Source organism: Brienomyrus brachyistius, chromosome 23, assembly GCF_023856365.1.
Source record: "Brienomyrus brachyistius isolate T26 chromosome 23, BBRACH_0.4, whole genome shotgun sequence".
NCBI lineage: Eukaryota > Metazoa > Chordata > Actinopteri > Osteoglossiformes > Mormyridae > Brienomyrus > Brienomyrus brachyistius.
In genome coordinates this window covers 3,666,857-3,681,675 of record NC_064555.1, presented here as the reverse complement: position 1 = coordinate 3,681,675, position 14,819 = coordinate 3,666,857, and the positions used below count along the sequence as shown (strand labels likewise).

General features: G+C 50.8%; 1 protein-coding gene across 1 annotated transcript in view; it reads left to right on the top strand.

The window, feature by feature from the left end:
* Positions 1-14,819, top strand: part of LOC125719182 (RNA-binding motif, single-stranded-interacting protein 3-like) — a 99,780-nt gene that overhangs the window by 42,076 nt on the left and 42,885 nt on the right. The window contains 1 exon segment of the mRNA XM_048993734.1: positions 2,565-2,656. Coding sequence (XP_048849691.1) covers positions 2,565-2,656 — 92 coding nt within the window.

The window sequence follows — 14,819 nt, the reverse complement described above, 5'->3', positions numbered from 1 at the left end:
ATGCATAGCCAGAGTAGTGCCACCTATTGACTGTTCATTCTCAATGTTTTTTTAATTTTGCACGGCTTGTTGATGCCAGCAAAGATGTATACTCTGGTCCCTTGGGCCTGGGTTTAGCATTCAGTCATAGTCCTGCTGACTTCATGCCTGTCTTCATTTCCACACACACACCCCCCCTCCCTCCCTCCCTGTCCCCCTAGCTGACAGCTAGTGCTCTGATAAAATGAAAAGGCCACAGACTGAGGTTAGGAAGGTGCAAAACACAACACAGTCATTCTGTGTGTATATTTCGTAACCTGTGTCACTGAGGTCACATGCTGTTGTATTAGAGGGGCGTATTTCCCCAGGTAAGGAACGTGGACATTCGTAGGGTTACACGTGACAGCCGGAGCGCGACGGAGGCATGATGGTTATTTTCTGATTTTTATAAAGACACCAATGACAGCTGTGAGACCCCCATTAAAGTGGGACCCGCACGTCTCCCTTTCCCTGGAAAACAAGCCACGTCAGAAAAGCTTTTAGTCGCCGGCTGTGGGAAAGCGTGGATGCGGCGCTTTCATCGTAGTGCCGTGCGTCGTGCTCCTGTGTACAGGCACTCCCGTGTGTCTGAGTGACAGGCTGAGACAGGGCCGCGCCAACCTGCGGACCTCATCGCTTTCAAAGTCTGCAGCTAACAGATTTCTGTGTGCAACGTTTATAATAAAGAGGTCATGAAGTTAATGGACAAAAAACAATCTGTTATGCTTGCTGCCGCTAAACTGTTAGCAAACTATTCAATGTAAAAGTACTGTGAGGCAGTGTAAGAGTACTCAGCACTGTTAGAGTGAGATTACTGTTAGTAGTCACTCATGTGAACACTGCATATTCCCCCTGACCATCCATGTTCTGTGACAAAAACAACATACAAAGGGTTGAGGGGTGGGGCACAGTAGGCTGTCTTCATCCCAGAGGAATGCTGGGGTAGCGACAGACGATGTACGCCCCCACCAGTCTGGGAGCATTTTGGGCCGTCTCTAAGTGCCCAAATTTCACGCTTCATTACCGAGGTTATTGCTGAGCATGGTGTAAAATAGGATTATTAAAGACACCAGATGTAATAGCCTGCACAAACAGACTGCAGGCGTTGGCCGGCCTACGGAAATCTTATAATTTGCAACATTTATAGAGTAGTTTGGTGCTAAACGCAGGCAGAGATTTATTATATGTAATAATATAAATGTTGTGCTTAAAGAAAAGTCCAGAACTTGAAGAGGTATCCTGCTTGCATGGTTTATAATGGCACATTGTTCCCCAAATGGTTAAAGGGAGTTTCAGCTGGCCTGCGCCTCTGTGTGGGCCGCTGCTGACAGCCGCGTTTCCATAGTAATGTCAGAATCTTCCAGGTAAATCCTCCCATAAGACCCCGAACAAAGCCAAAGCCGTATCTGTTTAGCGGATAAGTGGCAATGGAAATAAACTCAGAAATGGCGGCGGAGGCAGGCAGCCGGCACTACGCTCTGCTCCGCACTCCGGCACTCTGTGGACAGCCACTTCTGCTCCTCCCCTTCCCGTACCGTTCATCTCCGACGTGCTCTCCCCATGCGTCTGCACGCCATTCACATTTTTCTCGCCTTCTATTCACATTATCTCAGCGGCTGAAGGGGTTCGGTGAAAAGCAGCGGCCCGGTCATTAGTGTGGCGGCGTCGGCCCCACCGCAGCCGCCCGATGTTTGGCCCCGGGGCCTCGACTAGAGATACCGCTGCCGTTTACCCCAAATGACCCCGGGTGTGCTTAATTCCTCTGAGGGTGGGGACGTGAGCATGCACGTAGGAGAGTGAGACTCTGCCAGGAATGGGGTCAAGCACTTAAGAGCGCTCGGGGCACAGATTTGAAATCGGGTTGGAATAGTTGGTAATTAGCCGGCCTGGATGCCTCTGGTTCAGGCTCTGTGACTCCATTTTTATGCTCTCTAAGGTCGATGCGGCTTTCCTCTGGGTCCTCTGCTTTCCTTCCACCGCCCATGCGTCTTAAGGATGCCCACCGCTTTGTGGCCTGTGCTTCCTGGGCGAGGCTCCAGGCTCACCGCAGCCTGGCAGTGTGGATCATGAGTGGATGGATGGCTGTCTGTCACACCAGGCTGGTTCCGCAGTGTCCATTGTGGGCAGGGCTGGGGGACAGTGTCAGGGGGCATGATGGGGGGCAAAGCCCGAATGTCTGTAACACAACACGATGTTTGTATTAGGCGGTGGTCAGATTTCGGAAGGTGAACTAATGACGGGATGTCCCCCTCCCTTCCTATGAGATTACCAGACCAACAGTGTCACCAATGGGCTCCCAAAATGACAAACATCTCATTCCGTACCCATACAACACCCCACTAGTGCTAATTATCTGTAGTCCTATGACAGTTTAAGCACTAATTACTTATAAACCTCATTGTTCAGGCTTCACATTGATCCATAAACTGCTCTTACTGGGACTGGTTAAATGGTTCTTCCAGCGTTGTCCCTGACTACGTGTGAATGACGGCTGCGGTCAGAAGGGGGCACTCACCGCTTCTCCGTCTCTCTCCCTCCGTCTGCAGGCTACGGCTTCGTGGACTTCGACAGCCCAGCGGCAGCTCAGAAGGCCGTGCTGTCACTCAAGGCCAGTGGCGTGCAGGCCCAGATGGCCAAGGTAAGGGCCTCCGGGGCAGGGCGGGGGTCCGCAGGGATCCCCACTAATCCTGCTGAGCAGTAAAATCCGGCACTGGGGTTTTAGGTCGTCCCGGTGAAGACGGTGCTGATGATGGCGATGAGGTCAGCTCTTCTGTTAAAAGTAGATGAGAGGCATTGCAAGAATGCAAGAATGCGGTCTCGGAGTGGACGCATTTATAAGATATACGTTCATAACGACACGGTGAAGTTTATGTAAGTAGTAAATACGGACATTTTATGATTCATAGATATGCGAAGGGAGTGTGGCTTTGTGTGGGGGGGGGGGGGGGGCATGATAAGCGGGGGGGTGGATGGATGCAAATAGGCATTTCTGCATACAGCTAGTAAATAATATGCCTCCCCCGCACCGAGCTTTGCCATATGACGTCACCGACGATCACGTGTGACTCCGGAAACTTGTTAATGAAATGGATGCGGAGAGAGAGCGTTCGCGGGGGTGGGGGAGGGTGGGCTTCAGGCTCATTCAGGCTGTGAGTAACTGAGCTGCTCGCATTTCCGGCGCACTGCCATCAAACAGCGCCTCCAACGCGGGGCCGTGGGGAGGGAGGGTCGGGGGAGGGGGCCGTGTGGGCGGGTTTGGTGTCCTTCATTCCTCAGCCCTGCTATTTTTCCCCACTGCCGTAATTACAACGCCTGTGGCGCTGGAGTGTGATGATGACCACTCTCTCAGCTCTGGGGCACTTACTGTAGCCCTCCACCCTACACACACACACACACACACATCGGGAGGATAAATCCAGAGAGGATGTTCCGGCACAAGGTGCGTCAGTGAGCCATCAGAGTACATTGGACAACACCATGCAACACCCCCGCCCCCCCCCCCCAGATCATGCCCAGTTCCTCCAAAAGCCGCAGTCGTCCATTATCATAAAAGGGTTTCTGTTTTAGTAAAGAGCACAGCAGCATCAGGAGCGAGCCTCTCGCTCAATCTAAACAACAAACTTCCAAATCCGGATCATGGTGTCCCTTTTTCCGACGACAGCTCTCCCGGGATTGCAGAGCTCTGCACTCCCCCAAAAAAACTGCCAGCCTTTACAAAAACAAGGGACGGGTATGGCGGAGTTTGCTGCAGATACTCCACATCTGCCTCCCGGGTCCCTAAGGAGAGAGGGCCCGGGTTGCCTTGCCTCCATCCTACTGAAGACAGATGCGCATGATGGCCTCAGTCTCCACCTAGACGCCCGTTTTTTCATGAAGTAAAAGAGCCATTTACCAAATCTGTCACTGTAATAATCACAACACCATCGTGAAAGAAATGACTCGTGTTTCCTGACAATATTCAGCCCAGTTACAGTCACATTCACAGCCTCTATTATGAAGACTGAACACATGCATTTCTCCTGAACAGAGCATTTATTTGTATGATAATGTGCTCGGTGTGAATGCTCCTTCTCTTCACAGTCGGCTGATAAATGCCTCTTCCGTACCTGGTCATGTGATCCCCCTGCTACCCCATGACATCCATGCAGCGTTTGAGTTCGTTGTTACTTTCCTGTTTTGCTGCAATATCTGCGTGATGTCCAGCAGCGGGGATTCTCAAGGCAAAACGGCAGATCACAAAAAATGTTTTAAAAAGCCTCCCGCTTCATCCTCATCGAATCCTCGCATTTCCCAAACTGCTACCCCTCGTCTTCTTACCGCTCGATTCGGGAAGAATCTGATAAAATCTGACAAACAGCTCGCGTGCTGCCTGCGTCAGGGCCTGCTGTAGATACCCCCAACCCCCACCGACTGCTGTTTCATTTCCAAACTTTTCTACCTTCTATATTCCTCCATTTCCTTCCCCTTCCCAACTAGTGTAGCCTGGGTCGCTGCAGGAGATATTGGGCCCCATGTAAAAATTTCAGATGGGACCCCAACCCCTGTCATTCAGTGGCCCTTGGATTCGTCCCACACTCCCACCCCCCTTTACAGTATGACACCCCTCTGAATGGCATACTTAATCTTTGAAGCAGTCAAAACTGGGTCATAACAGTCCATTTGTCCACATCGGTAAGACAAGGCAAAGTTCTCTGTTTTTCCAGCATCACCCTTCCCATCATTCTCATCTCCCAAACGGCTATGATGGTTAAGCTGGGTACCCCCCCCCCCCCCGCCCCCACCACCCCATCGTGCCCTGTCGGCGGCTGCATCGCGTCTCCTCCAACACGTCTGAAGGGCACGCTTTCCGACGTTGTCTCTCAGCCTCACCCGCCCGGGGACCCCCAATCGCTTTCGCTGTCTTAATATTCTAATTACACTTCAATCATCCAGCGGCCCGCGGCACGAGGTAAATTACGCTGGCTCTGGGCGCGTGGGGGCCCCGCTGAGACATGTCAGGGGCTGAGGAGCGAGCCGGAATGTCACCGCCGGAACGTGACGAGGGGGACGCGCTGGCGAACGAAGCCGTGTGCTTCCTCTCGCTGGCTGTCAGCATACAGGCTGTATTCATGCATGTTTACGATATGGAGTTTGTACTCCATGCTTTATAAATAAACGACGGATGCCTTCTGCCAGAGTCACTTGCAGGGCTCGCATTCTTCATGCTGTCAGGCAGGTGAACGTTCACCACGGAAACTCATGGAGTTACATGTTCAAAGGCCCAACAGCATTTCCCCTGCGGGTCAGAACATGAGATTTTGTTTCCTGACCGCTGTTTCACTTCTAAATCTCTTCCGCGCCAGGCAAGCTTAAAGCCATGTTTTGTAGGATTGAGATCTTCTTCCCAAGCGTTTCTGTTTGCGATGCTTGACAGTTGCTCTTTTGGGCAGTGATGGGAGAAATGGGGCTTTGAAACCCCCCCTGCCCCCCCATCCCTGCGGGTGGGATTACTGCACGCTGTCACTCACAGGCTGATTTAACCCGCTTCCCGTTGGTTATCTCCCTAGTTCCCATTGGGTTAGACCAGTCTGTGACTGACATGCACTCTAATCCCGCCCCCTGTGGGTATCTAGACCTCATGTGCCCCATTGCCAGGGTCAGGTCTCCATAGGGCCGATTGATATACACCCCAAAAATCTATTCAAGGAATCTCAACGCGAAAAGCAAACAAGCCCTGTCCAAGCCCTGTGCCACAGAGGTGTCTCTGTGACCCTCTGTGGATAAGAGGTTGGGGACGATGGAGATATGCATGACGGATCCTGTGACCCTCCAGAAGATAAATAAGTAAGGATGATAATAGTGATAGTGAAGGACACGATAAGCATGCAGTTTTGTGTTAATGCTGGAAGGGCTCCAAGTCCAAGCTCAGCAGCCTGCCAGCCAGGATCAGCCGGGATCAGCCATCAGTCAGTCAACATCAGCTCCTATATGACTCCCTTCACTCCCTTCTTTCATCCATTCATAGCACTAACCCTACTAATTTCACCTTTCTACCTCTTACCCTGGCCATCTTAGCATCTTGCTTGCCCCTTACCCTACCCACCTCACTAGTACCTTGTTAACTAACTCATACTCTAACCCATTCCACTAATTTCCCTGCTAACTAATCCTTAACCAGCCCATCTCACTACTTGTCTTACTAACTCACCTTTACTCTGCCCATTTCACTAATTGCCTTGGTAACTAACCCTTACCCTACCCATCGCAGTACTTGTCTTACTAACTTACCTTTACTCTGCCTATCTCACTAATTGCCTTGGTAACTAATCCTTACCCTACCCATCTCACTAATTGCCTTGCTAACTAATCCTTGCTGTACCCATCTCACTAATTACCTTGCTAACTAACCTTTGCCCTACCCAGCCTATTATGTCTCTTACTGACAAACCTTTATTCTGCCCATCTAACTAATTCTCTTGATAACTAACTCTTGCCCTACCAATCTTACTGGTTGCCTTGGTAACAAACCCTTACCCTACCCATCTCGCTAATTGCCTTGCTTACTAACCTTTACCTTTCCTATCACTCTTAACGCTCATCGGCGCTTCCTGCTTCTCCATCGACTTCCCCGCTGCATGTTGTCACTGCCAGCCTCTCATCTCTCACTGCTTGATAGTTGTTTGATTATGATGGAGATGTCTGTAGTTGTGGGGGGGGTGGGTGTCAAGTGGATAATAGTTTGTCCTTATTCCGCCCCCAATCCTGTGTGTCTCCCGAAAGACTGAGAATGCCATCCCACTGCTAGGTAATAGCTGCGGACGATTGGTTTGTTAGAATCACCCATGTGACCTGAGGTTCTGCTGTGCCGCTGCCTGCAGTCTGATCGCTGAGATGAGCTCTTAAGCCCCTGGATGTAGAAGGCAGCCCCATTGCTGCTCTGAAAACACACATGCCTCGTATTAGCATTTTGGGTATGGAACACACAGCATAAAGTAGGAATCTATCTCTTGTCACCTCTCAGGAGCCCCTTGTGTGAATAATTAAATTAGTTAATTAGTACTTGTTCTAGCTGAATATTCCATCACTGATGCGTCACACTCTTTGCATTGATTAATTAATTAAATTTTATGCCATCAAAAGTATGCCAAACACACAAAGCTGCCATATTGTACATTGGAAGGTTCTGGAATTTGTGAGGGGTGGGCAGCAGGGAGGAGGGATTGGGGGGATGATAAGGCATGCCTGTAACTGTAATCAGCCCCCCAGGGGCACCGTTTTGACCCACCGGAGTGCGGGGGTGCACGTGAGTGGGTGGATGCCGTCAGCCAATCAGAGGTCTCCTGGCGAGCTCCCGCGTCACGCCTCTGGTGGTGTCAGGATTGTCCGCACTGTCCTTTTCTGGGGAACTCTGGGATAATTCCTTTCATTTTCCCGATGTGGGGGGGGACTGCCAAGGGGGGGGGGGTCCCAGTAGGATAAAAAGGCAAATGTTGAATTAAAAGAAACAGCTGGATGTTCCTCGTGCTTGATCTGATCAGAATTCAATAAATAAAAAAATACCCACTCAGTCATAATGGCCACTAAAAACCCTGCCAAGGTCAGCCTGGTAATTAGAATAGCAGCGGTGTAGGTCTCAAGTCTTCAGCTCCCTGCCGTCGCACGCAACAGGACAGAACCTACCATTATTTACTGTGATAAAGCAAGGGGGCGGGCAGGAGGGTGGCCCCTGTGACGGACAGGCGAGCTGGCCAATCCAAAACAATACAGGCAAAGCGCAGAGGGGTGGGTAAACTTGGCATCACCTATGCGGGGGTTATTGCTTGGATATTTCTCTGTCCTGTGCCAAAGCCTGAAACAGCATGTAACAACACCCCCAGCCAAGAAACGTCTGTCAGTCTCAAAGTCCAAATACGAGCGGCAGCTGAGCTCTTAAGACGTTTCACCAGCATTGCTTAGTTTGCCAGCCTGGACATCAAACAGATAACAGCAAAGACCACAAAATATGAAACCCTTCACTAGACGCCGGTAGATTCCCCCAAGCAGGAGAAGGTATTGTCCATACTCAAGCTTTTCATTAAATCATTTTGCGGGTGAAATGTCCAGCATAATGGCAGTATGTGAATCGCGTGAACCGCTGTGCACTTTCACAGCTGCTGTCAATCTTGGTAACACCTAATTCTTGATATTGACCAGCAACTCGATGTTGCTTGTTGCTCGCGTGTGACTAGATGCCTCCAGGGGGCGCTGCCCTTTTACCAGAGCTGGTCTAATCAGGGAAGTTTGAGTTTTACTCGACTTCTTAAGGCTCACAGAAGGTGATGTTTGTGCACAATTTTTGGTCCATCTACTCTCTGACTTCCTGGTACTGTTCCCCTGACCTAGGAATGATCGCGGTTCGCTTGTGTCACTGAGTGGAACCTCTGCATTGTAATAATTTGCGCGCCGCACCCCTACATGGTGCCCTAGGCCCATACAGTACGTAAAAAGGATGTAAAAACCAGCCCTTATGGCGTACAGTATTAATTGTGATGCATAAGCTTCGTCTGTGGTGTCTGTGTTCAGGAGGCTTTGCACGTTAATCTCTGCTGCTGTCAATTTAAATTTAAATTGCATTATTATATTTAAACAAAATGACATGATTTCACATTGTTTTGTTGCTATCCAAAAAGATTTTTACCCATTTGCATATGAAACAGTACAGACACCTCCCCCCCCCCCCCCCCCCGGGTTACGATATTTCAACTTTACCATGCGTAAATGTTTTTCATTTTCAGTACTTTATTTTAAAAAATTACATGACATATTCAACCCTTTTTAAATATGTGTTATGTGATTTTGCCCAACTGTAGGCTAACGTGTTCTAAGCATGTCCCAGCAACAGTCTGTTTCTCTCCTTTCATTCAGCTTTGTATTTTACTGGATTGACAGGGTGTCAGGTACCTTCATCAAAGGTGTTACTGCATCCCCTCACCAGTCCCCCCTGGGATTTGACACAGCAACCTTCGACTCTACCCAGCATGTAACACACAGCCATGCAGTGGATAGACGTCATCGTTATTACGTAACCTGTGAAGCTTGATTAAAATATGGTTATTGCTTGGAAACCCAAGCATTACTACAAACATCTCTGTATCAGTGCTGACTTCCAGAGATGTTGTGGTTGTGTGTGTGTGTGTGTGTGAGAGAGAGAGCGGGTATTCCTATCCTTATGGGGACACAATGTCCCCATAACATGATAAATATCCGTTTTTTTCTTGTATTTTGCTTGGTTACTTATGGTTATGGTTAGGGCAGGGTGGGGGTTAAGGTTGTTAGCGTTAGGATTTTTCCCAAAGAAGTGAATGAGCTGGCCCCATAAGGATAGGTATACCCTACGTGTGTGTGTGTGTGTGTGTGTGTGTGTGTATGTTTGATGAGTAATGTCTCTGTCAAAGTCTCTGTCCTGTCTTGCCAGTTTTTGTGACCTGTCGGCCCAGTTGCCGGTCCCCGTCTCCTGTCCTGCCCCGTTGCCAGTCCCTGTCTCCTGTCGGCCCCGTTGCCGGCCCCCGTCTCCTGTCCTGCCCCATTGCCAGTCCCTGTCTCCTGTCGGCCCCGTTGCTGGCCCCCGTCTCCTGTCCTGCCCCGTTGCCGGTCCCCGTCTCCTGTCCTGCCCCGTTGCCAGTCCCCGTCTCCTGTCGGCCCCGTTGCCGGTCCCCGTCTCCTGTCCTGCCCCGTTGCCAATCCCCGTCTCCTGTCGGCCCCGTTGCCGGTCCCCGTCTCCTGTCCTGCCCCGTTGCCAGTCCCCGTCTCCTGTCGGCCCCGTTGCCGGTCCCCGTCTCCTGTCCTGCCCCGGTGCTGGGTGCCCTCGATGAAAAGCAGACGTCTTTCCTCTTGTGGTATAACGTAATGGTGAAAACAGCAGACCGGACGGGAAAAACAGTAGGGAAACATATTACTGTGGAATCTGTTAAGCAGCAAACATGGAGACCATCTGCTTAACTTCTGCCAGCTTATTTTTTAAAGCCAGTGGTATTTCTGTATTCCTCAGGAAAAACAACCTATAATCAGTGTCAAATAAACAAGTGCGTCCCCATTCACTGTAAATGCTGATCTCCAGGAGGAGACGACTCACTAATGACCGGCCGTGCATCTATATCTTTGCACAGATCCACGTGTTCGCACAGCCGGTCGCATCAGACCGCCGGACCACGGTCCCCCAGCCCTCCCTACTCGCTGTCTTCTATCACCGAGACATTTTTATACAGTCATGCGTCTATGTGCCCTCGACATTTTTACATGCTTCCTGCTTTTGCTTTTGTTATTTGTACTTCCTACAGATGTGAATTCCAGGAGTATGACTCCTTTAATGGGGCTTGAAGTAAATCACAGTTTTCCCAGTAGGAGTGTTACGCGTTTTTTTTTTTTCCCCGAGTGTAAATCACTGTAGAGTGACTTGCGATTAACCCACTTGTAAAAACGCACTACGTCAATTAGAATTTGAAGATATGCTGCCATTACCTTTCCACCTTTGCTGGTGTAGTTGGCAAGGAGATGGGCTCCAATTGTGTGTTTCCTTGACAAATTCCAAACAAAGTTTAAAACTCTCACCCGATGGGCTGCCACACGTGGGTAGGGTGAGAGTTTGGTATGAGCTTGATTTGCCCGAGTTGCACCAGGAAGTTCTGTCTTTCCTCCTTTTGACCTTTTCACCGGCTGTCGGGGCCACACACTGAGACTGCAGTGCTGCAGGTTCCAGGTTGCCATGGCGCTGAATCCACCCTCCCGCCTTGGTTGCCAGGCAGTTATATAGATTGAAACTATTCGCTTCAAAGTCAGCTCATTAGCTACCTGGCCACCATTTTTAAAAGTTGACATACATTGTATTTTCCAGCTTTGGAACCTTTCTTTGTGCATTAATATGTTTTTTTTGGGAGGGAACACTGTAGCTGAAGCCTTTCTCATCACTCCATGCTACCTCCTGGCACTGGTCTGAGTCTGTCTACCGTGTGGCTTAGCCAATGGGACGGCGTTGCCAGGGGAACCAGCTGGCCCAATCCGAACCTCCCGTCTGAGTGGAAAGGAGAAAGTGGCCCTGTGATAAAATGACAAGCTAATCCGGTCACGGCATGAGTGATCCAAGACCCGCATCAGCTGTGCTAATCTCATTAGCTCTACATTAGTGCCTAAAAGGACTGAGCTTTTAGCGGGACCTCCTGGCAATTGACAGGGTTGTGGGGGGGTGTGGGAGCATGGGGCGGGGGGGGGGGGGGGGGGGGGTATGTGGTTAAAAGCTGACATGGGAACTCGAGGCGTCTCCTTTGTCTGCCGTCTTGCAGCTTTCAGCGAGTGAGATTGGTTCTACTGTCCTTCCCTTGTTTCTTGTAGAGGCCCCCCCCCCCCCCCATTGATGTACCAAAGCTTTACAAAAGATCATCTGAGCGGAATCAACCCCCCCAGTATTGAAAAGCGAGCTTTACGCCAGTAGCCCTCAATGACTGCAGGTTCAGCTGTCTTCGAAAGTAATGAGGATGACTAGGACCTACGCCCCCCCCCCCCCCAACCCAAGGTGGCTGGGATCTAATTTCATTACTAGCTGCCCCTCTGACCAAGCCTCCTCCACAATACGTCTCCTATTCTAGCCCCCACCCAGCCCGCAGTGATATTCTGAGATGAGCGAATGGAAGTCTCTGTGATGAAGTGGTCGACCGTCTTTGGGCGGGACGATGCCCAGAACCACCCAACACAGGGATGGGAAAAAGGAGAACACAGGGGGGCAAAACAGGCGCGAGATCAGGGGACGGGCTGCAAGTGAGACGAGGTCGGGGGCGAGGTACGCGAGACATAGGCGAAGATGGCAGCTGGGTACAGGTGCCTGAACAGACACATCACCTGATTTGAAAGCCCCTGCTACACTGATCAACCAACACATTTATCAGCAGGGAATTACATTCTAGTGTTACGAGGTTCTGGGTTCGATAATGAGGTCGGCTACTTTGACGTAAATCCAGGACCTTCTGGTACGTTGACGACAAAAGTCCCTAGAGCGGCACGGTTAAATTCTTTGGGCCGCAGTGTTGTTATAAACCTCCCTCTCAATGAACCGCTGGGAATTTTATAATATTCCCACTGCTCCGCCACCCCCCCCTGCCCCCGCCCACCCTTATTCCAAATGGGACTGGCTGGCAGCCATCATTCTCAGACGGCCAAGAGCGCCCGACTGCGCAGTGCGCTGGGCACGTGCCTAAGCCATGTGCCGACGCCCCCCGCTGGCCCTCTGGGACCTGTGTGTATGACGGACAATGAAACCATTCAGCCTGCCACTCGGGGGAGAGGAGGGGCTGCACTGGTACCGGCACGCCGGCCCTGTCTTTCTCTCGGGCTCCTTGCTTCCCGGAGAATTAGCTGGTACATAATGCATGACTTGGGGATGATTTATGGGACGGGCCGGCGATTCCATTTAGCACACGGGGGCTGTAGGCTGGCGTTCCCATCGCGGGTGAGTGATGGACGCGTGAGCACTCCGCTTATGGCAGCTCACCCGTGGGCTGTGCTAACTGCTCAGAAGTCCCTGTGTACCAGGGCCGTGACCCTGGAGACGTACCACGTGTTATTCAAATGGAACATCTCACCTATGCATTTTTGATGCATTTGGCAGCGTGTAGGGGTGTGGTCAGGATACCGGTTAGGGTGTAGTGGTGTGTGGTCAGGATGCAGGTTAGGGTGTAGGGGTGTGGTCAGGACACTGCTTAGGGTGTAGGAGTGTGGTCAGAGGACACAGGTTAGGGTGTAGGAGTGTGGTCAGAGGACACAGGTTAGGGTGTAGGGGTGTGGTCAGAACACAGCTTAGGGTGTAGGGGTGTGGTCAGAGGACACAGGTTAGGGTGTAGAAGTATGGTGGCTTTGAAGTTAACAGTTACCAACCAATACTATACTAATGCCATATTTCTATTCCAATAGTACCGTTTCTCAAGGGTACAACATCAGTGCCTCTTCTGGCTCCTGAATCAGCAGCCGGCAGGTTAGCTTAAGGCAGACCACGGTGGTGTTGTCCCCGCTGGCTCTGCCGCAGTCCCAGGACACCCTCTTTGACGTCTACACGTGACCGGAAACGCGCCTCGACCTTCATGTATGTCTCCCTGTCCCCATAAGCACTGTGTACATCCCTCATCGCTGAGGAGTAACTCTGGCCTTGGCTTGGAGGGAGGGCAGGATTCTGGGGGATCAGCATAAATGCCAGGGGAGGTGGAATGGGGGACGCCGAGGTGAGACTCACCTCTGTGCCCTAATTTTGAGCAAACTCCCCCTCCCCCACCCCACATGTGAAACGTCCTCCGCAATGTTTTAGCAAATCAATGCTAATGAAACCTTACAGGGGAATGCATTGACATTTATGTAGCTTATTAAAACAACGGCACCGCAAGGCACGTGATTGAACGGGCCTCTGCCGCATGCCCTGTGACCCCCAACGGCACGGCACGCCCACGATCTCTGGTTTGAATAAAACTGTTGTAATGAGTAGGGATTAGCACCAGGTCCTGCAACTTGTGGTGGGGGGGGGGCTGGATATATGGGACTCAGAACCCGGTTTGGGTCCAAATGTAGGGGCAGATGGGGCTGGTGCACCTGAGCTGAGACTGACCCAAAGCAGGTGGCTCAGGATGAATCTGCTGACTCCTTGGTTTTCAAAAAGACGTTTCAGTAGCTTTGTGCCTGGTTCCATCACTCTGAATTACCCTGACTGGGATGATCAATCAAACAGTCAAACTGAGACACACACCCTCCACCCAGCTCTCAGAATCATGCGGAAAATAAGCTCAGCTGCACAAATGAACAAAGTGCTGGAGCAAAATGTGACCTGAGATTGGCACAGTAGGGGAAAGATCGTCCACAAAACAGCTAAAATTACTCCAAATGATTCGACGTTGGGCTACACGCCACAGGCAGAATTTAATCAGATACCGGTGGCTTGCCTCTAACAGCAGACGAAGAAGCTGGCATCTCTGCATGTAGCTGATTTTCCCCGAGCTTCCGGAAGCCACTACGTGAGCTCTGTCGTCTTCTGTCAGCTCGGCACAAGCATGCGATGTAATAACAGCAATGCTCCGGAGACCTGCCAGTCACCCCTTGAAGGAACCCAGGGTTAGATCGTCACTCAGACCCAAATATTTCACAAAAATCCCCAAGTCTCCCCTATTGTTGGTAACTGGTGATGTGGGACCATTAGAATCGCTAGTATCGAGCCAGTTGGGCAGGTACTAAACACCTTCGGGATTCCAGGTTGCACCGAACACTCCTTATCAAAGGACAGGTGTGGGTTTCCTCTTCTTCTCTGGCTCCTCCCATGAGGCACTGCTCTTTTCCTCCAGGGCATGCTGGGTAAGACGTTCATGCATTTGAGAGGATTGCTCTAAACTGGGAGTAATGGCTGTTTCAGGGAGTTGGTAGTGTCTGTGCTGGTGTCCGCATTCGAGTGTCAGAGCTGTAATGCCAAAGATGCATCGGCGTAACCTGCTGGGACCATGAGAGCTACATCGCTGAAATAAGCATCCATCTCCCCCACTTCCCAACTACCCGTCTCCATATCCGTTATCAGTGTGTTCTGCTACTCAGGCATTCATACTGGTCTGCAATGTCCCGACCAGAACTTCACGGTGTCCTTGTTAGTCGTGTGTCAGATGAGTGTGTCTTACATGTAGTGGCCTTGCCCGTCATGGCAGTGTGTGCAGTCACGTGTGTATGTGTATCTGCGTATGTGTGTATGCATTCATGCGTCTGTGTTCACTCATCTCTCTGTCTATGCGTCTGTCTCACGACCTTTAAATCCCGGCTTTCGGCGTTCCTCT